At 43.0% G+C, this 23,316-nt stretch overlaps 1 protein-coding gene across 1 annotated transcript in view; it reads left to right on the plus strand.

Annotated features, from left to right (window-relative positions):
- The first annotated feature begins 5,582 nt into the window (after positions 1-5,582).
- The window catches only part of LOC129697257 (actin-binding LIM protein 2-like), a 143,406-nt gene continuing 125,672 nt past the window's right edge, over positions 5,583-23,316 (plus strand). The window contains exons 1-5 of the mRNA XM_055635654.1: positions 5,583-5,602; positions 7,520-7,613; positions 14,997-15,084; positions 18,460-18,518; positions 21,354-21,431. Coding sequence (XP_055491629.1) covers positions 5,583-5,602; positions 7,520-7,613; positions 14,997-15,084; positions 18,460-18,518; positions 21,354-21,431 — 339 coding nt within the window. The remainder of the gene's footprint in view (positions 5,603-7,519; positions 7,614-14,996; positions 15,085-18,459; positions 18,519-21,353; positions 21,432-23,316) is intronic.

The following is a 23,316-nucleotide window of genomic DNA, read 5'->3' on the forward strand; positions in this document are numbered from 1 at the left end:
TTTGTGCTGTGTTGATGGCCCCCTGCTATCCCAGGGACCGGAGGACAGGACATTGCACCGGGGCGGCCCTCATATGTGACATGCTGCACCCCCGTCTTCCTCGAAAAAAGGGGAACTAAATCCCCCTTCATACAAGAGAAGCCGAGGGGTTACATTGCGCGGGAGAGAGTAGGAATCCAAAGGACAAGGTGAATTAGCGGTTCACGAGGGCGGCCCGCCGAGGTGAACAGCGGCAACTCGCGTCGGGTCCTGAAAAAAAAGGGAACTAAATCCCCTTCATAAAAGAGAAGGGAGGGTATAGTTCCCGGTAGGGTAATATCGCTTACTGGAAGACCACGGACATGTTTTCCAGGATGTCGTCTGCACACCAAAGCTCACCCAGGTTATGTTTACAAAGTTTTACTTCACGTTTATCTCGTCTTTTATTATTGTAATTCGGGGATTCAAAAGAAAGAATCCCCTGCTAGCCGCCTATGTATCGTGAGTCTACCGTGGGAACTCTTTAACTCAGGGAGGCAGCAGCAGATTGTCGCTCCCTTCAGTTTCCCAGCGACAGTCACCTGCCACGGGGAGAGAGATCATGCACTGTTGTAGGTCTCCTTTGCACGTCGGTGTTTTCTGTCTTTCTCCACTCATTGTTGGCCCCATCTGTCACCACCCCCATCTACACACCCTCTGCTTCCCGGCCATGTGTGTGACCCCTTCCCTCCCCTCTCCAGCTCCCCGCTCATTGCACCGGCGCGGGGGCTTTGTACTGTCTTCACGTCGGCGATGGCAGCAGATCGGTGCGAGTCACCGGGAGACGTCAGGACCAATTGGACGTCGAGCACCAGGCCCACCGCAAGCACGGAGATCCCAGAGACCCACAGCCTGCAGCAGCCCAGCCTCCTCCCACCTACTAGGAACATGGGGTTGCGGATGACGGGGGCGCAGCTCGGTGCGTCGTAGAGGGGCCCATCGGGGAGCGGGTTCCTGTTGGTCCTGACGTCTCCGGCCACCTGCTATCCTCCGGGAACTGTACCGCCCTTGCTGGAGAGTGGGGTTGTTTGCAGTTGCAGAGGGAGGGGGCAAGGGCGGTACAGTTCCCAGTCTCAGCTCCTGTCCATGGGGGTGGCCGGAGACGTCAGGACCAACGGGACAGCGACCCCCAGGCCCACTGCAAGGACGGAGATCCCAGAGACCCACAGCCAGCAGCAACTCCAGCCCAGCCCCGCTCCAACTCTAGAGGAATACGTAGGGGCAGAACCTGATGTGTGCAAGGTAAGTCTTGGGGTGGCGGATGAGGAGGCGCAGCTCGGGCTGTGGGCAAACTGCCACTTGTCGCCGTAGCGGCCCATCGGGGAGCGGATTCCTCTGAAGTTGGAGGGGGAGGGGGGTATTGTGCTGTTTGATCGCCCCCTGCTATCCCATGGACAGGGAGACACAGCGGCTTTTTAGACTGGTGGGCAATCACTTCCAAAGTTCTGCCCACACAGTCAGTACACCTCTCCTACACTGCATTTCATACAAACATTTATTCTGCAAGAAAAAACTACATTGAAGACTCAAACTCGCGACCGAGTAACTGCCGGGATCGAGGCGCAAACTCGCGACCTTAGATCGCCTAAGGGCATGTAGCCCCGCTAGGGTGACATGAGTGCGGGAGGTGATTCAACGCTACGGGCACATTTACAAATTGAGGAATTCATTCAACACACTGCATTTCAAACAAACATTTACTCTGCAAGAAAAAACCTACATTGAAGACTCAAACTCGCGACGGAGTAACTGCCGGGATCAAGGCGCAAACTCGCGACCTTGCGGATATGAGCCGAGCACTCTACCACTGAGCCAGCCATTAAAATCTACGCAAAAAAATTTCCATTCCGAAGACCGACAAATTCTGAATTACGAAAAGTGTCTGGTCCCAAGGCTGTCGGATAAAAGGTTGTGCACCTGTAGTAATATAGGTATAATAATATATATATATATAATAATATAAATAATATAATATTTATTATACCTATATACATTCCAGATAGTAATATAGGTATAAAAGGTATAGGTATAAAAAACATGATATAAATAACACTTGGAACATTGTGTGCAGTCCTGGTCACTGCACTATAAGAAATATATGACTGCATTGGAGAGCATGCAGAGTAAGAAGATTCATATGTGGACATTAGAAACAAAGTTCTGGAGTAACTCAGCGGGTCAGGCATATAATATATTATTATACCAATATATATGCCAGATAGATATATTCCTCCGTTTTGCTGGAAACGGCCGCTATGGACGGCACTATGTACACCCCCCCCCCCCCCCCGCCCGCAGAGAAGATCCGCGGCTCCGCGTTCGCGAATCGGTCGCTTTTTAATTGAGACCGCGGCTTCACTATGTTAAATATATAGGCCCACCTTTTCGGAGCACCTTTTCCCGGTAAGTTATCGCAGGCAGCTCCGAGATTAGATGATTAAGACTAATTACTCTACAACAAGCTGGCATTAGTGAAAATGTTTAATTTACCTTGTTATTGATACATATAGTTTAGGCAACTTCATGAATGAATGAATAAGTGAATGATTGAATGAGTGAGTGAATGCATGAATGAGTGAGTGAATGAGTGAATGCGTGAATGAATGAATGAATGAGTGAGTGAATGAATGAATGAGTGAATGAATGAATGAATGGGTGATTGAATGAATGAATGAATGATTGAATGAATGAATGAGTGAATGAATGTATGAATGAAGGAATGCATGAGTGTGAATGAATGAGTGAATGGATGAATGTACAGCCTCCAAATCTCATTTTTTCACATTATAAACGGTGCAATTAAATTAATTAAAGTCCATACAGATTAATTTTTCATAAATTCAGACTTTAGATCTTACCTTTCAGTTTGTTGATTCACAAAGTTTGACTGCAGCACCTCAGCAGAGACTTTACCTTTCAAGACGTTCTTCCACTTCTATCCACTGAGCTGCACTCTTTTCAGATTTCTTAATGCTTTTCTCACTAAATTCAATTACCCTGCTGCAAGTTTCCATGACAAAGAACCTTCATTGGAATCTCCAGTAAAACAGGCATCAGTGAAGCCCTCTCAGCTATGATGTGTGCTAGCCTGAAACAAAGCGTGTGATTGGCCAACTGGCAGACAACTCAATGTTAAACGTGCTTTGATTGGACTAAAAATACCCGAAATTTTTCAGTTTTTTCTCTAATTTAATAAAAATGTGCAAGTCTTGTTCACGACGAGTTTCAGGGGTGACTTATATAATTGCTTTACACAATATGTTAAAATGTCATGCAGTTCTGTGACTTGGGTCACGAAACAGTAGAATAAAGCTCCTCAGCCCACAGCTTATCCCCAGTTAAGGGTGCCATTACTTTCCACTTGCATTTGACCTCTCAAAGAGCTGCACCACAAACTCCATCTACCAATTCTCCACCCATTTCCCACAGCTAATCTGTTTCCTACTGTACACTTTAACAGCCTACCCTCATTGTCCACAGCTCCACCAATGTTGGTGCTGTCTGCAAACTAAATAGCCAACCCATTTGCATTTGCTTCCAAGTCATTTTTATGTATCACATTCAACAGAGGTCCCAGCACAGATCCCTGCGGAAATCCACTGGTCACAGACTCCAGGCGGAATAACCTCCATCCACCACAACTATAACACTCTGACTTCTATAAGTAAGTCAGTTCTGAATACAAACCTCTAGGTCTCCGAGGATCCCATGCGTTTTAATCTTCCTGTTAGCAAACTCAATGCTAGCATTTATTTCACGAGGGCTTGTATACAAAAACAGGGATATAATGCTGAGGCTCTAGAAGGCGCTGGTCAGGCCCCATTTGGAATATTGTGAGCAATTTTGGGCACCATATCTGTGCAAGGATGTGCTGGCTCTGCCGAGAAGGGTTACAAGATTGATCCCAGGAATTAGTCAGTTAACATATAGAAACATAGAAAAATAGGTGCAGGAATAGGCCCTTTGGCCCTTCGAACCAGTACTGCCATTCAATATGATCATAGCTGATCATCTAAAATCAAACCCCGTTTCCTGCTTTTTCCCATATATCCCTTGATTCCCTTCAGCCCTAAGAGCTAAATCTAAATCTCTCTTGAAAGAGATGAGCGATTGACAGCACTGGGCCTGTACTCGCTGGAGTTACAAAGAACGACGGGGGGGACTGCATTGAAATGTACAGAATAGTGAAAGACTTGGATAGAGTGGATGTGGAGAGGTTGTTTCCACTAGTGGGAGAGTCTGGGACTAGAAGTCAGCCTCAGAATTAAAGGATGTTCTTTTAGGAAGGAGATGAAGAGGATTTTCATTAGTCAGAGGGTAGTGAATCTGTGAAATTCTTTGTCACAGAAGGCTATGCAGGCCAAGTCAGCGGATATATTCAAGGCAGAGATAGATAGAATCGTCATTAGTTCAAGTGTTAAGAGATTATGGGGAGAAGGCAGGAGAATGTAGTTAAGAGGAAGAGATAGATCAGCCATGAGTAGACTTGATGGGCCGAATGGCCTAATTCTGCTCCTATCACACGATCTTATGAGCCCCTTTGAAAACTTCTCTATACTCTTCTAAATAATACAATGTATTATCCAGTAATACATCAGACATAGTTAATGTTTCAGATATGAACTCTTCAGTGGAATATAAGAAAAGTATATAGTTAATGGCAAGACCCTTTACAGAACTGATGTGCAGAGGGATTTTGGAGTCTAAGTTCATAGTTTACTGAAGGAGGCAGCACAAGTAGATAGTGTGATAAAGTAGACGTATGATATGCTTGCCTTCATTGCTAGTGACATTGAATATAAGAGTCTGTAAGTCATGATGCAGCTCTGTAGGTAAGTTTGCGTTTGGAGTATTGCCTGCAGTTCTGGTTGCCCCATTACAGGAAGGATGTGGAGCATTTAGAGAGGTGTAGAGGAGTTTTGCCAAAATGCTGTCTCGGTTAGGGGGTTCCAGCTACAGGGAGAGGCTGGACAGACTTGGATTGGTTTCTCAGGAACGTTGGAGTTTCAGGGGAGAATCGACAGAAGTACATCAAATTATGTGGCAACGATAGGGTAGACAGTCCGAACCAGTTTCCTAAGGTGGAAATGTGCAACACCAGAGAGCATAGCTGTTTAAGAAGGAACTGCAGATGCTGGAAAATCGAAGGTACACAAAAATGCTGGAGAAACTCAGCGGGTGCAGCAGCATCTATGGAGCGAAGGAGATAGGCAATGTGAGAGGTGGAAATGTAATGAAGATATGCAGGGCAAGTTTATTTACACAGAGAGCAGTGTGGACCTGGAATGCACTGCAAGGGGTGGTGGTGGAGGCAGATATGATAGTGGCGTTTAAGAGACTTTTACTGTAGACAGGCACATAGAAGTGCAGGGAATAGAGGGATATGGATCATGTGCAGGCAGATAGGATCTGTTTGACTTGGCATCATGTTTGACACAAACATTGTGGGCCAAAAGGCCCATTCCTGTGCTGTACAGTTCTATGTAATATTGTCAAATATTAATGGGTAGTAGATTTGATGTATATACTCAATTAAGATTAATAAAGTGAAGAGGATGGGTACAATGGGTAAAATCAAGCTGGTGTAAGTGGTGAAAGGCCCAGATGTGGCACAGATTTACAAGCGAACTACATGGACCACATTAAAAGGAACATTGTACTAAGAAGTAACACATTTATTGAGGTTAATTTTTGATGCAATGGTGTGGATGGCAAACTGGAGAAATGGATGGCCCATGTTACATAAACCACCCTGAGTTCAATCTATGATTTTCCAATGTGTAGGAAAAACTGCAGGTGCTGGTTAAAAACGAAGATAGGCACAAAATGCTGGAGTAACTCAGTGGGATAGGCAGCACTGGAGAGAAGGAATGGGTGATGTTTCGGGTCGAGAGTCTGAGAGTCTGAAGAAGGGACCCAACCTGAAATGTCACCCATTCATTCTCTCCAGAGATGCTGCCTGAGTTATTCCAGCATTTTGTGTCTATCTACGATTATCCAATGATCTGCTGCACTAGATTACTGCCAGATGAAATTGAAAATCACCTTCACCGTGTCCAGTATTACTCACATACAATGAAAATCTTTCTGAGGATAATTAATTTCTCCCACCTCTTTTTCCCACACGCTTGTTGGAGAGTTGTTAATGTAAAACAGCAGCACAATAAGATTGTGCATTATTGCCTTACTCTTACTCTTCAAATCTTTAAACTTTCCAGGTTTTGCAACTGAGCTTGCTACAGATTTTCAGTGCTATCATTAAAGTAGGTTTTATTGCCAGCTATATATTCAGTGCGTCACATAAGCTTAGTTTTCAAGTATATATTGTGTAATAAACATTTGCTAGATTTTTGCAGCTGCACGCACAAGTGCTGAGGTCTGTTTGATCTTCAAAAGTTTTCCCGTGGATTAAAGATGAAAGAAAAATAACTCATGAATAACAATAATCCTGAGATTGAATTTCAAAACTCAATTTTTATCTGGAAATGGAAGGTATTTAGTGATGCAATGTCCACCATGTTGGCTGAAAGCGAAGAAGGAATCCATTCTGTTTGATGCAGATAATAAACTGATGAATCCATTTCTGGAAGTAGACAATGGCTTTGTCATTGGTCAACATGCCAAAAAATATTTATAAGGTCATAAGCGATAGGAATTAAATTAAGCCATTTGGTCTATCATGTCTACTCCGCCATTCAATCGTAGCTGATCTATCTCTCCCTCCTAACCCCATTCTCCTGCCCTCTCCCCATAACCTCTGACAATTTGTACTATCTTATCTCTGCCTTAATAATATCCACTGACTTGGCCTGACACCCGCACTAACCAAAAATGTATCTATCTCTGCCTTAAAAATATCCATTGACTTGGCCTCCACAGCCTTCGGTGGTAAAAATTCCCACAGATTCACCACCTCTGACAAAATAAATTTCTCCTTATCTCTTTCTTAAAGGAATATCCTTTAATTCTGAGGCTAAGACCTCTACTCGTAGACTCTCCCACTAGTGGAAACATCCTCTCCACATGCACTCTATCCAGGCCTTTCACTATACTGTATGTTTCAATGAGTTCCCCCTCACTTGCTCTGAACTCCAGCAAGTACAGGCCCAGTGCTCATCATTGGTTAATCTACTCATTCTTGGGATCATTCTTGTAAACCTCCCATGGACCCTCTCCGGAGCCAACACATCCTTCCTCAGATATGGTGCCCAAGATTGCTCACAATATTCCAAATACTGGCCTTACCAGCGCCCGATAGAGCCTCAACGTTACATCCGAGTTTGCTTTCTTGTAGTTAGTGTCAATAATTTTATGTCAACATATTCTGCAAGGTTCAGCAATAATTTACTTAGCCTTTTTAAATTGCATAAGGGGAATATAATTGGCCAGCATGGCTGACGTGTGGGTTTGCGAGGTTGCATTTCACCACTTGTTTGAATTATTCTCTTACCGCCTGATTTGCAAATACAAATGGCATAATCATAAAATATCCCTTTTGCAGAGATGGGAATCCTTACTGTGAGGCTGATTATCATTCCCAGTTTGGAATCAAATGTGAACGCTGCACAAAATTTATTACTGGCAGAGTATTGGAGGTAAGAATAAATATTGTGTGATTGTTTAAGAAGGAACTGCAGATGCTGGAAAATCGAAGGTAGACAAAATTGCTGGAGAAAATCAGCGGGTGAGGCAGCACCTATGGAGTGAAGAAAATAGGCAACGTTTCAGGTCGAAACCCTTCTTCAGTGCTTATTGTTTTATTTTACTGTTTTTTCTTCTGTCTTTCTTTCTCATCCCTTATCCTCTTTATACAACATTCCTGTTTTTTTTTTCAGATATACAAAATGGGATGAGGGAATAGATTCATAGAGTTATACAACGTGGAAACAGGCCCTTCAGCCCAACTCGTCCACACCGGCCAACAATGTTTCAGCTACACTAGTCCCACTTGCCTGCGCTTGGTCCATAATCGCCCAAACCTGCCCTAACCATGTACCTGCCTAACATTTCTGTCTAAATGTTGAACTGGGAATCATTGTTCATTTTTCCACTTGAGGTTATGTTAGCAGGAGTACTGTAGCTGAACACAATTATACTTCATGCTGGAAGTAATCCTCTCTGGGAATCATAGATTATACGGGGCATTTCTTTCAGAAATACCTGTAGTTCTTGAGTAGTAAGGAACTGCAGATGCTGGTTTAAACTGAAGGTAGACACTAAAAGCTGGAGTAACTCAGCGGGTCAGACAGGAACTCTGGAGAAAAGGAATAGGTGATGTTTCGGGTGGAGACCTTTCTTCAGAATCAGAGTCTGAAGAAGGGTCTCGACCCGAAATGTCATCCATGCCTTTTTTCCAGAGATGCTCCAGAAATACTCCAGCTCTTTGTGTCTATCTACCTATAGTTCTTCCCAGCCACGTCATTTCAAACAAACTGTTTACTTGCATATTGATTTCATGCTTGATAATATGAACTCACTTCGTCACATTCCTTTCAAGTCTATAGGTCACCAGCAAATCAAAGTGACAAGTTTATCTTAACAGCTCAATATTCTTAGAACATGGTTGTTCTTATTTCCCTTTTCAACAGCCTCAATATGTTTCATGAGATAATTATTTTCCTCCCTTTGCATGGCTCATGTTCTTTTAGAGGGTGTTCTTCCACCTTCAGGTCAGCCAGCTTCCTTCCCAGCATTACTTCCAGCATTAACATGTCGGGTATCTCTCAGACAGGAAGATCTTATGGAGGTTTATAAGATAAAGAGGGGAATAGACAGGGTAGGTGCACAGAGTAGGGGAAACACGAACCAGAGGATGTGGTTTAAAAGGATTTGGGCCAAATGCGGGCAGGTGGGATTAATATAGATGGGGCACCTTGGACAGCATGAGCAACATAGAAACATAGAAAATAGGTGCAGGAGTAGGCCATTTGGCCCTTCGAGCCTGCACCGCCATTCAATATGATCATGGCTGATCATCCAACTCAGTATCCTGTACCAGCCTTCTCTCCATACCCCCTGATCCCTTTAGCCACAAGGGCCACATCTAACTCCCTCTTAAATATAGCCAACGAACTGGCCTCAACTACCTTCTGTGGCAGAGAATTCCAGAGATTCACCACTCTCTGTGTGAAAAATGTTTTCCTCATCTCGGTCCTGAAAGATTTCCCCCTTATCCTTGAACTGTGACCCCTTGTTCTGGACTTCACCAACATCGAGAACAATCTTCCTGCATCTAGCCTGTCCAACCCGTTAAGAATGTTGTAAGTTTCTATAAGATCCCCCCTCAATCTTCTAAATTCTAGCGAGTACAAGCCTAGGCTATCCAGTCTTTCTTCATAAGACAGTCCTGACATCCCAGGAATCAGTCTGGTGAACCTTCTCTGCATTCCCTCTATGGCAATAATGTCCTTCCTCAGATTTGGAGACCAAAACTGTACGCAAGACTCCAGCTGTGGTCTCACCAAGACCCTGTACAACTGCAGTAGAACCTTTCTGCTCCTATACTCAAATCCTTTTGATATGAATGCTAACATACCATTCACTTTCTTCACTGCCTGCTGCACCTGCATGTCTACTTTCAATGACTGGTGTACCATGACACCCAGGTCTCGTTGCATCTCCCCTTTTCCTAATCTAAAGGGAACTGCTGTAATCATGGGGGACTTCAATTTTCATATTAATTGGGCAAACCAAACTGGGCAGGGTAGACTAGAGGAAGAGTTTATAGAAAGTATTAGAGACGGGTTCCTAGAACAGTATGTCACAGAACCGACAAGGGGGGAGGCAATCTTGGATCTGGTCCTGTGTAATGAAGCAGGATTAATTAAAAATGTCATAGTTAGGGACTCGTTGGGAACAAGTGACCACAATATGGTCGAATTCCATATTCAAATAGAAGGGGAGCAGGTTGAAACTCAGGCTAGGGTGCTTAGTCTAAATAAGGGGGATTATGAAGGTATGAGGACTGAGCTGATCAAAGTTGACTGGGATAGCAGACTCAAGAATAAGACGGTACATGAGCAGTGGTGTACGTTTAAGGGTATACTGTATAACCTTCAAGAAAAATTTATTCCTATGAAGAAAAAAAGGGGTAAGGGTAAGAACAGTCAGCCATGGCTCAGTAAAACTATAAAGGATAGTATTCGGCTGAAGGCAAGGGCATATAAGGTAGCCAGAGATAGTGGGAGGGTAGAGGATTGGGAAGCATTTAAAGGTCAGCAAAAAATAACTAAGAGATTAATTAAGACGGGGAAAATAGACTATGAAAGGAATTTAGCGAACAACATAAAAACTAATAGTAAGAGTTTTTATAGCTATATAAAAAGAAAAAGGGTGGCTAAGGTGAACGTTGGTCCATTGGAGGGTGAGACTGGAGAGTTGTTGGTGGGGAACATGGAAATGGCAAAGGCATTAAACGAGTATTTTGTATCAGTCTTCACCATGGAAGACACAAAAAATATTCCAACGCTGGATAAACAGGGGGCGGTAGGAATGGAGGAGCTTAATACTATTAAGATCACCAAGGAGGTGGTATTAGGGAAATTGATGAGACTGAAGGAGGATAAATCCCCTGGGCCTGATGGATTACATCCAAGGGTCTTGAGGGAGATAGCGGTGGGGATTGTGGATGCATTGGTGATAATTTTCCAAAACTCCCTGGAGGCAGGAACGGTCCCAGTGGATTGGAAAATGGCCAATGTAACACCTATATTTAAAAAAGGAAGTAAACAGAAGGCGGGTAACTATAGACCGGTTAGTCTAACATCGGTGGTGGGTAAAATGTTAGAGACAATTATTAAAGAAACACTAACGGGGCACTTGGATAAACATGACTTCATCGGACAGAACCAACATGGTTTTGTGAAGGGGAAGTCCTGTTTAACGAATCTGCTCGAATTCTTTGAGGAAGTAACAACCCGGGTGGATAAAGGGGAACCGGTGGATGTGGTATACTTGGACTTCCAAAAGGCTTTTGACAAGGTGCCACATAAGAGACTATTGCTAAAAATAAAAAATTATGGGATTGGGGGTAATATATTAGCATGGGTAGAGGATTGGCTAACAAATAGGAAGCAGAGAGTGGGGATAAATGGTTCATACTCGGGATGGCAACCGGTAACTAGCGGGGTTCCGCAAGGGTCGGTGCTGGGACCCCAGTTGTTCACAATTTATATAAATGATTTGGAGGAGGGAACCAAGTGTAATATATCAAAATTTGCGGACGATACAAAAATGGGAGCAAAAGTAGGGGATGAGGAGGATAGGAAGAGTCTGCAAAAGGATATAGATAAGCTAGGTGAGTGGGCAACAACTTGGCAGATGAAATTTAATACTAATAAATGTGAAGTCATTCACTTTGGGAAAAAAAATGATAGGGCAAGTTATTTTCTAAATGAAGAAGAGCTGCGTTGTAATGCAACGCAAAGGGATCTAGGGGTATTAGTACATGAATCACTGAAAGTTAGTATGCAGGTGCAGCAAGCAATCAGGAAGGCCAATGGAGTTTTTGCCTTTATTGCTAGGGGGATTGAGTATAAAAACACGGAGGTCTTGCTGCAGCTGTACACAGTATTAGTGAGACCACATTTGGAATACTGTGTACAGTTCTGGGGTCCATACTTAAGAAAGGATGTACTAGCCCTGGAGGCAGTGCAGCGAAGGTTTACAAGATTAATTCCTGCAATGAGGGGATTGACATATGAGGAAAGGTTAAGTAGGCTGGAACTCTACTCTTTGGAGTTTAGAAGAATGAGAGGCGATCTCATTGAAACATATAAGATCGTGAGGGGCCTTGATCGGGTGGATGCACCGAGGATGTTCCCAATGATCGGGGAAACTAGAACTAGGGGACATAGTTGCAGAATAAGGGGGGGCTCTTTTAAAACTGAGATGAGGAAGAACTTCTTCACCCAGAGGGTGGTTAATTTATGGAATTCACTGCCCCAGGGAGCAGTGGAAGCAGAAACTTTAAATATATTTAAGACTAAAATAGATGTTTTTTTTAGCTGCCAAGGGGATAAGGGGCTACGGGGAGAGGGCAGGGATATGGACCTAGGTATGGTTAGTATAGTAAGACCTGAGTGATCTCCTGGACAAGTGTCGATCGCCTAGATTGGGGTCGGAGAGGAATTTCCCGGTTTTTTTTCCCGAATTGGACCTGGGTTTTTATCCGGTTTTTTGCCTCCCCCAGGAGATCACGAGGTTCTTGGGGTGGAGAGGGGTGATAGCGGTATAAAGGGGTGTGTAGTGTCTTGTGTTCTGTGTCTTGTGTCTACTGTTTGTGGGTAAGTGTGTCTGTTTAGTGTTCAGCCATGAGCGAATGGCGGTGCGGGCTCGATGGGCCTGGTGGTCTGCTCTCGCACCTACTTTCTATGTTTCTATGTTAATCGGCCACCATTCAGATAATAGTCTACTTTCCTGTTTTTGCCACCAAATTGGACCACCTCACATTTATAGGAACTCCACATTATACTGCATCTGCCATGCATTTGCCCACTCACCCAGCCTATCCAAGTCACCTTGCAGCCTCCTAGCATCCTCCTCACAGCTAACACTGCCCCCCAGCTGTGTGTTATCCGCAAACTTGGAGATGTTGCATTCAATTCCCTCGTCCAAATCATTAATATATATTGTAAATAGCTGGGGTCCCAGCACTGAGCCTTGCGGTACCCCACTAGTCACTGCCTGCCATTTTGAAAAAGATCAGTTTACTCATACTCTTTGCTTCCTGTCTGCCAGCCAGTTCCCTATCCACATCAATACTGAACCCCCAATACCGTGTGCTTTAAGTTTGTATACTGATCTCTTATGTGGGACCTTGTCAAAAGCCTTCTGAAAGTCCAGATATAACACATCCACTGGTTCTCCCTTATCCACTCTACTAGTTACAGTCTCGAAAAATTATATAAGATTTGTCCGACATGATTTACCTTTCATAAATCCATGCTGACTTTGTCCAATGATTTCACCACTTTCCAAATGTGCTGCTATCCCATCTTTAATAACTGATTCTAGCAGTTTCCCCATTACCGATGTTAGACTAACTGGTCTGTAATTCCCTGTTTTCTATCTCCCTCCCTTTTTAAAAAGTGGGGTTATATTAGCTACCCTCCAATCCTCAGGAACTACTCCAGAATCTAAAGAGTTTTGAAAAATTATCACTAATGCATCCACTATTTCTGGGGCTACTTCCTTAAGTACACTGGGATGCAGCCTATCTGGCCCTGGGGATTTATCGGCCTTTAATCCATTCAATTTACCTAACACCACTTCCCAGCTAACCTGATTTCTCTCAGTTTCCTCCATCTCATTTGACCCCCGGTCCCCTGCTATTTCCGACAGATTATTTATGTCTTCCTTAGTGAAGAAAGAACCAAAGTAGTTATTCAATTGGTCTGCCATGTCCTTGTTCCCCATGATCAATTCACCTGTTTCTGACTGCAAGGGACCTATATTTGTTTTAACTAATCTTTTTCTCTTCACATATCTATAAAAACTTTTGCAGTCAGTTTTTATGTTCCCTGCCAATTTTCTTTCATAATCTATTTTCCCTTTCCTAATTAAGCCCTTTGTCCTCCTCTGCTGGACTCTGAATTTCTCACAGTCCTCTGGTAGGCTGCTTTTTCTGGCTAATTTGTATGCTTCATCTTTGGTTTTGATACTATCCCTGATTTCCTCTGTTATCCACGGATGCACTACTTTCCCTGATTTTTTTTTTGCCAAACTGGGATGAACAATTGTTGTAGTTCATCCATGCAGTCTTTAAATGCCTTCCATTGCATATCCACCGTCAACCCTTTAAGAATCAATTGCCAGTCTATCTTGGTCAATTCACATCTCATACCCTCAAAGTTACCTTTCTTGAAATTCAGGACCCTTGTTTCTGAATTAACAATGTCACTCTCCATCCTAATGAAGAACTCAACCATATTATGGTCACTCTTGCCCAAGGGGCCACGCACAACAAGACTGCTAACTAACCAGCAAGCTGGGTCGAAAGGCCTGATTTCATGGTGTATCACTGTATGATTCTATATCTATAGCACAGATAAATTCATAATTAACATTACAATAAATTTAAAACTGTCATTAATAAAAGGGTCTTCAAAGCACTTGGGAGGTTTCTAATGTTGGAGGAAGTCGACAAAATAAATAAAGTGGTAATATGAATGCCAGTAGATTTGAGAAAATATCAACAGGTTTTACTGAAACCTACATTTTTAGGGAATGCTTGATATTTCTCAGTTGCATCTTATTCTTGGCCCTTTAGTTTAGTTTAGTGGAAAACAGGCCCTTCGGCCCACCGGGTCCGCGCCGTCTAGGGATCCCCACACATTAACACTATCCTACACACACTAGGGACAATTTTTACATTTTCCATGCCAATTAGCCTACAAACCTGCACGCCTTTGGAGTGTGGGAGGAGATCAAAGATCTCGGAGAAAACCCACACAGGTCACGAGGAGAACGTACAAACTCCGTACAGACAGCACCCGTCGTCGGGATCGAAGAAGATAGTGCTAAAATTTGTGTGGCAATTGACAAGGATGGTCATAAGGCCATGTGATAGGAGCAGAATTAGGCCATTTGGCCCATCAAGTCTACCCTGCCATTCAATCATGGCTGACCTATCTCTCCCTCCTAACCCCATTCCCCTGCCTTCTCCCCATAACCCCTGACACCTGCACTAATCAACGGATGGCTTTGGGGTAGTACAGACCAGAGTAGGCGGAGCATAACAAACTAGATTGAAAATCATATTTATCCTTAGATATATTTCTGACGTGTGGAAGGGTGTGGCGATGAAATGTGCCCAATTAGGCACCACATTTAATAAAAGATTGATAGCAGCAGTTGCTGAAACTGTGATGAAATATACATGTTGATATTTTCTGAATATTAATATTTGACAATTGAATCAATCGACAGAACCTGAATATTCTCATAAAATCAATCATTCAAACCTCTCTTTCTTCTAGGCGGGAGAAAAACATTATCATCCAGACTGTGCAAGATGTGTCAGGTGCGAGGAGATGTTTGCAGAAGGTGAAGAAATGTATCTGCAAGGTATAAAAACGAAATAAATATTCTTAACAATCTTGATAACTTTTTTATATGCACCATGCATGTTTTTTTTCTGGCTGCTCCAGGAAATCTTAAACTTTTGCATCCAACGCATTAGAAAAGGTTCTGTGAGGTCACTTGAAGTTGGGCGTTAATGTGATTCATCTTAATGAAATCATCTTCGTATTACTACAAATTCAGGCTGCTAAACATTATAAATAAAATGACATTATTTATTCATCAAAATAATGTTTAATCAAAAGTTCTAAGAGTGAAATTGAAAGTGAAAATTAGAATTCTGATGTTAGATTAAATGAGTATTTAAACAGTTTCATATCGCATTGCATCATGAGTTGCACAGTTATGTCTAGGAGGTACAAGGCATTAAAATGGAAGGTATTAAAAGTTTTCATGGGGTTCTTTGGGCAGAGGTTACTGTCTTACAAATGCCCTCCAGATATTGTGATTTGATGCATGGCAGACTGGTTCACATGATAAGCTGGCTGATTTGATCCAAAATTGGCTTGATGATAGTAAGCAGAGGGCAGTATGGAAGTATCTCAACCAGGTCACCTGCAATTTATTCTCTAGCTTCCAACAGTGTCCTCAGATATATCTGGTTGGGCCCAGGAGATTTGTCAACCAACATGTGCCTTAGGAGTCGAGTCAAGAGTTGGTTTATTGCCATACGAACCAGAACGGAACGATGAAATTCTCACGTTCAGAAAAATCTTCAACCATAATACTGATTACCTTCAAGCCACTTCCATTAGCTGTACCAAGTTCCCCAGTCTTCATGTCTTTCTCCACTGTAAAAACAGAGGAGAAATACCCATGATGGACTTTGAGCACCTTCTGCTGCTTCACTAGGAGATGACCACTTTGGTTTCTGAGGGGCACTATTGTCTCGCGAGTCACCCTGTTACTTTTAAGTACATGTAATCTCTTTGGCTTTCCCTTCATAGGATGTACCTTTATTTCCTCCCAGCATCTGTAGAATTCCTTTAATCTTGCTTTATTTTGTTGAGTAGTGCACCCGTCTCTGCAGGAACTGGTTTTTGCACAATTTTAAATCGAATCGGTATTTCAACTCGAAGCCTGCAAATCACAACCTGCGAACTTTGGAAACTTTGGAGAACTCCACAAAGCACCAAGCAGAATCACAGTAGTATCCAGTAAAAAATAATCACTGACTCTTGCAGGAGACACTGAGGAGTGTTGGAAGGGGTGTGGAGTTGAGAGGGCTCTTGGTGCTGAGGCACATTTGGCTCTCGAAGGAAACTAGATGATTTATCCTTTTGTGGTCAAGTTCTGCATACAAAACTTTGGTTCCAGAGATAGGGTGAAGGTGAACGGAACTTGGATCAGTGTCAGGATGAAGGTATTGGAAGGAAGAGAGTATAGTCTGTGACCTTGAAGATGGGTTTAATGTCTGGATCTCAGGACAAACTACAAGCTAATTGAGAATGTGATGCTGAATCCTCACAGAGCGACTGTCGTACTGCTAGACGATTTTTGCGCGAATGTCGCTCGTTAGTCACTGCCGGCCTGTCACGTAAATGACACGTAAATGATCCCCAAGTGGGACAGGCCCTATACTTTTCATTGGGGTGCTTTAATTACACTATGCAAAATAAATGACTCTCCGTTTGAACTCGAGCAAAGGATGTCTTGACTGAAAATGGAACTTCCAGCCAGATCAGAACAGAAGACATTTTAAATCCTCAAATTTTCTCTGTCACTTTGATAATAATTGCTATTGGATAAACTTTCATATACTGTTAGGCAATTTATTATATCTGGCTCAATAATAAATCTAATTTGGTTCTGGAATATATTGTCTAGAATTTGCAGGGAAATTACAGCATTTCTGTATATATCTCCTGACATTTATTGCCACTTGGAGATGGAATCATAAAATAATTGAGATAAAAGGTGACGGTCATGTCCTTGCCAATGGGGAAAGAGTTCCCTGCACTATATTTGAAACTCTGAATATGAGAGCCCTTCAAACACACAGCCAAGAATTTCTCTCTGGATGAAAAATATTCTCCTCATCGCTCCTCACATCTTCCAACCACTAGGTTTTGGTTGATGCTTGCTGATTTTCTAGCTCCATCACAAATGGATATAGATCATTTATTGTTACTCTTTCCAAATCCCTCATAATTTATCAAATAACCTAATTTCCCTCCATCTCACTTTGTTCCAAAAAGAAAAGAAACACGAGTTTAAACAATCTTTCCTCAAAACTATTTTTTTTTCTGTTCCTGGAGATGTACTCAGAAATGTTCTCTGCGCTAATGAGATGGATAATTCAAATGCAGTCTTGATGAGTACATGGTTCAGCCCTCATTTCCCTTGCAGGCCTCAGAACATGAAATATCTGGCTGCCTCCAGGGTCACAAATTACAAATTTGAAAAGAAGCCTAATATTTCAATTAGACTTAGGGTCTCGCCTTACATTAAATGGTCCTATGACCCCTTTGAGCTGATGCGTTCTATATTTAAAAGTATTGGCAATTTCCCATTGTTCATCAACATGGCATTTCATTTAGGAGGGAACTGAGCATATCATTGTCATTTTTACTGGCTACAACTTGTGAAATTGCCTGAGGCAGTACATCTACTGAGCTTATTATCTGCCAGTGATTTCAAGTAATCCCAATGATTGAGCTCAACATTCTGCTTATAAAAGGATCAGTTCAGCACAGGGTTTGGATCCAGTGCAGAATTATAAACAGCAGACACAATGCAGCCAGGCTGATGTGAATGCAGCCCCATGTAGGTCAGTCACATTGGATTGACATCATATACAGGCATTGTGAATTTGAGTCCACTGATAAAAGCTAAGCATCGGTGGGCCGCACGGTGGTGCAGCGGTAGAGTTTTTTCTGCCTTGGAGTGCTTGCAGCGCCAGAGACCCGGGTGCTGACTGTATGTAGTTTGTACGTTCTCCCCGTGACTGCATGGGTTTTCTCCAAGATCTTTGGTTTCCTCCCACACTCCAAAGACGTACAGGTTTGTAGGTCAATTGGCTTGATATATGTGTAAATTGGCCCTAATGTGTGGAATAGTGTTAATGTGAGGGGATCGCTGGTTGGCGCGGACACGGTGGGCCGAAGGGCCTGTTTCCGCACTGCATCTCAAAAACTAAAACTAAACACTAAATCAGGAATGGTAAATCTTGCATTCAAGTTATGAACAGCTTCAAGTGGCTCAGTTTTGTCAATAGCTTGTGCTAGTATGATCCACTGCTGAAGAATGGAAAAATACTGCAAATGGAATCATGAAGCACAGAAACAAGCCTATCAACACTCATTTGAGCATGTTTGATGTTTTTCCATTTTGTTTATTCTTTGCTTGTACTCACTGCAGGTACTTTAATCTGGCATCCAGTCTGTAAGCAAGCTGCCAGGGCAGAAGAAAAACAAAAGGTAAGTTGAAAGAAATATTGCCGCACCTGTAACAAAATAACTGACTTATAAGGTTAAATATCAATTCATCAATATTGTTTTAAATTCATTAACATTAAACGACAACATTCTCAAATGGCCTCTATTATTTTCATTTATTGTTGAAGTTTGTTTTACACTATTGCTAAATGATTTAAGTAATTTTTCCAAATTTTATGCAGTTTGGTTATGAACATGCCATTTTGTACGAGATCATTAAGCTGTATTAAACTTTTCAGGAACACTCTTTTACTGACCATTCTTCTATGGAGTTCAGTGTTGAAATGTAGAAAAGGGCATTTCTGGATAATTTTCTATCTCTCCAGGAATTCACTTCTGGGTGAAAATTTAATCTGAACCCAGGTGTAATGTCCACACCAAGGACATGCAGGGCAGTGTTATTCCTCAACCCCACCACTCACTCTGGAACAATTTAACTGTGGTGTCCTGGATGTGATTCTTGTTGGGCCCTCCTGGGGCAACAAGATTTCCCCAATGTATCACTGGTATAGGATGGCCAGCATTGAACTGTTAGATTTGTTTCTTACCTACCACACAACCTTCAAACTTTTCCCTCAATCCTCTTGGTAATCACAGCCAACTCTCCTTCAGATACATGCCCTGGCCTCCCAACTCGCTGGTCTGCAGACACTTAGATTTTGTGTCCACCAGATAGAAACATAGAAACATAGAAAATAGGTGCAGGTGTAGGCCATTCGGCCCTTCGAGCCTGCACCGCCATTCAATATGATCATGGCTGATCATCCAACTCAGTATCCTGTACCTGCCTTCTCTCCATACCCCCTGATCCCTTTAGCCACAAGGGCCACATCTAACTCCCTCTTAAATATAGCCAATGAACTAGCCTCAACTACCTTCTGCGGGAGAGAATTCCACAGATTTACCACTCTCTGTGTGAAAAAGGTTTTCCTCATCTCGGTCCTAAAATATTTCCCCTTTATCCTTAAACTGTGACCCCTTGTTCTGGACTGAAATTCTAACCAACTAATCTCATGGTCCCCAGAGGCTTCCAATGACGATATCAATCTCTGTCATCCAATCAAGGAATGAGTGACGTTTAGGGTCTGAAGAAGGGTCTCGACCTGAGACATCACCCATTCCTTCTCTCCAGTGATGCTGCCTGGCCCGCCGCGTTACTCCAGCATTTTGTGTCTATTAGTTTATTAATGTCGGGTGTAGCAAAAACAGTGAAAAGCTTTTGTTTGCATACCATCCACTCAAATCAAATAATCTATCTATGAAAATAATCAAGGCACGCACAAGGAAAACGGGCAGAGCAAAGATAAAAGCACCAGAATGCAGAATATAGTTTGACAACATTGTAGCATACCTTTTGTCTACCTTGTAGCATACCAGTTCCAGATTAAAAAAACAATGTTGTATGAGGTAGATCAGGACTAGTCTGATAATGAGAAGAAGCTGTTCCTGAATCTGGTGGTACGTGCTTTCAAACTTTTGTATCTTCTACCTGCCCGAAGCAGGGGAAGAGGGAATGATCAGGGTGCGTGATTATGTTGGCTGCTTTCTCGATGCAGTGCGAAGTTTAGATGGAAGTCGGTGGTGGAGAGCCTAGTCTGCATGATGGACTGGGCTACATCCACAACTCTGTAATTTGTTGATGTCTTGGACAGAGCTGTCACCAAACTAAACTGTGATGCGATGGCTTCTGGTATCTGCATGTTGGGTTTCAGAGACTTCATCCTCCTCCCTTGTCAAAAGAGATTTTGTGCCATGTCACTGACCTGCAGATGGAGTGACACAATAATCCTGAGACAACACAATTGGGATGTTAATGTATGCAACAACTATCAGGGAACTCGGATGTACTTTTATATCCCAAGTAGAAATGTAGGCCTGGATATTGGAGAATGCCATGCAACAGAGAGTCACCGTGGTGATGGTCGTCCACCACTGTAACACTTGGCACAGAAGGCTTCGGGTCTTTAGTGTGATCCAAATGGCATTGTGCTACTTGGAATCAAATATTAATTCTTGGAGACTGCTAGTGTTGTTGGGCCACTTGAGGCCTGGATGTCTTGGTACCAAGAAAAGGCAATGATGGTGGTTGGGGGGGGTTGGTGGGAGGCACCAGAGGGCATTGAATGTAAGTGGCATGGGATTAATTTAATGCTGATCATGGACTGGGGGTGGGAAGAGGTGTGCATTGTCTGATGGGGATGAGGTTTATGGCCAGTAGTTCGGCAATGTTTGATTGGGGATTGGGAGGGAGATCAGCAGGAATGAAGGAAAAAAACATGAAAAACCTGGTAAACTGAAATAAAACACAAAATGCTGGGAAAAACTCAGTAGTTTAGGCAGCATCTTTGGCAATAGAAACGATGTATGTTTCAGGCCTCAAACCCTTCATCATCATTGAGAAATAGAGAACAATGTTAGTCGAAGGCGCAAGGTTGAAACTCATGCGTAGGAAGGAACTGCAGATACTGGTTTAAACCGAAGATAGACTGAAAATGTTAGAGTATCTCAGCACGACAGGCAGCATCTCTGAAGAGAAGGAATGGGTGATGTTTTGGGTGGAGACCCTTTTTCAGACTGAGGTGCTGCATTCACACTGTTCAAACTCCTGGCCAAACTTCCTGCAAAACATTAACCTGATCAGGAAACATGCTGTCCCTTGCTGATCTACGTTGGTTATCATTGTTCTGAAATAAGAGTAAGAGATGATCTGGTATCAATGTCATCTACATTTAAGCCATGGCATATCATGGCTTATTTATATATATAAAGTATATTGTCTAATTCTGAAAGTCACCGCATATGTTGTTTTGTGTTTAGGTTACTCGTACATCTTCTGAGAGCATCACATCTGTTCCAGCCTCAAGTACTTCAGGATCCCCAAGCCGTATAATATTTGTAAGTATATTCAGTGTTTTACAGAGATAGAATACCTCAATATTAGTGGTGAATAAACTGGCATTAATAAATAGCATAAATTGTGGACAGTGCAGTAGAATTCGTTTTGAATTATTCTTTAAACATTGAATGAGTCACAAGATGCACAGAGTCTCATGCCCAGTGTAGGGGAATCGAGGACCAGAGGACTTAGGTTCAAGGTTAAGGGAAAACGATTTAATAGATATCTGAGGGGTAACCTTTTTACACTAAGGGTGGTGGGTGTATGGAACACGCTGCCAGAGGAGGTAGTTGAGGCTGGAACTATCCTGATGTTTAAGAAACAGTTAGACAGGTACATGGATAGGATAAGTTTGGAGGGATAAGGACCAAGGTGGGACTCATGTAGCCAGGACATATTGGGCCGAAGGGCCTGTTTCCACACTGTTTCACTCTATGACATTCAAGCACATTCCCTCATGGGATAAGCCAAAGAACATCATGCATTGTGCGGCTAGAGAAATTTGCAGATAGGCCATTCTCTGCAACCTGTCCAACGTAAAGTGGAAAACCGGTGTGGTGTGGAGGTGGTGGGAGGGGGTGAAAACTGTGAATGGAGCATTAAATGGAGCATCATCTCTGAATTATGCAGCATAATTCATGCAGCATCTCTGAATTATTTGACACCTGTAGTGTATAATTTTATGTAGTCAAAACTAAGCACTATCACTAACCATTTTAAATTATGGAAAACAGATGTCAGATGTAAATGTTTGTTTACTCAAGTCATGAAATGTAATTTTAAAGCTTCCAAATTTTCAAATGGAAAATTTCTGACATTTTGGTTTAATAAATTTAACCGACCCAGAGAAACAGACTTAAAGTTATCTTAACTGAATCCAGATGTTACCAAACAACGAACAACTAATAAAATCTTGGTGGTCCAGAAAGAACTTGAATAGGTTATCAGTTTAACAGTGATACAACCATACATGACCCCTCTATTCTAACCTATTCAAGTGTTCTGTGCGATTTGAGAGAAAAAGAGAATACTTCCAAACAACTGAAAACGAAACTCAAAGTTATTTGCCACAGTTATGGTTCTGGTCAATACTATCATCCATGGGACATAATAGTCTCATTGTGCTGTGCTTGGCCTCTACAACTCATTCTGCTGAAGTTAGTCATTGGAATGCACAAATCTGACTGTTAAACCCAATGATATCAAATAGGAGAACTTTCTACACAGGGGCTGCAGAGTGTTTTTGAAAGTGGGGGAGCTGAGCGATCACTGATCACCGTGCGTGCGTGTGTGTGTGTGTGTTCGGGGTGTGGGGGGGGGGGGTTGCCCCGACCTCAACCAGCGTCCCGTGTGCGTATTCGCAACCAACAAGCGTGTACCCAGCCTTCGTCACCCTATGGCCCCGGGGGTCGCCAGACGGCTCACCTGGCCGACAAGGGGGTCTGGCACTGGCACGGTGTCTGGAGCTGTGGGCAGGTGTCTGGCCTCGAGAGTGTGGCCAGCATCGTGGATCCCAGTCTGGGATAGAGGGGAGAGGCGGTCGGCAGCGCTTGGGGGAAGTTGAGGATCACTCCCGATCTGTAGGGCAGGTACCTGGGTGATAGGGTGTGTTGGCGATCGGGGCTCCAGCTCTGGGACACGGGTGGGCAGGATGCTCCGTATCTGCAGGACAGCGGTCTGGGACAATATCCGGGGTAGCGATAACGGCGAAGCTGCGAGTGACTGTGAACGGTCTCCCAATCCTCAACGTGAAGCAATCATGTACAATAAACATTTAAACATCAAACAGTGCCTCGCCAGCCAGTCGGTTGATCATTAATGATTGCATCAATATCTTGCTCATTGCCAATTTATAAGGCAGCTCCTCAAGCGGGAATATCGCCC

The sequence above is a fragment of the Leucoraja erinacea genome, chromosome 1 (assembly GCF_028641065.1).
Source record: "Leucoraja erinacea ecotype New England chromosome 1, Leri_hhj_1, whole genome shotgun sequence".
Taxonomy (NCBI): domain Eukaryota; kingdom Metazoa; phylum Chordata; class Chondrichthyes; order Rajiformes; family Rajidae; genus Leucoraja; species Leucoraja erinaceus.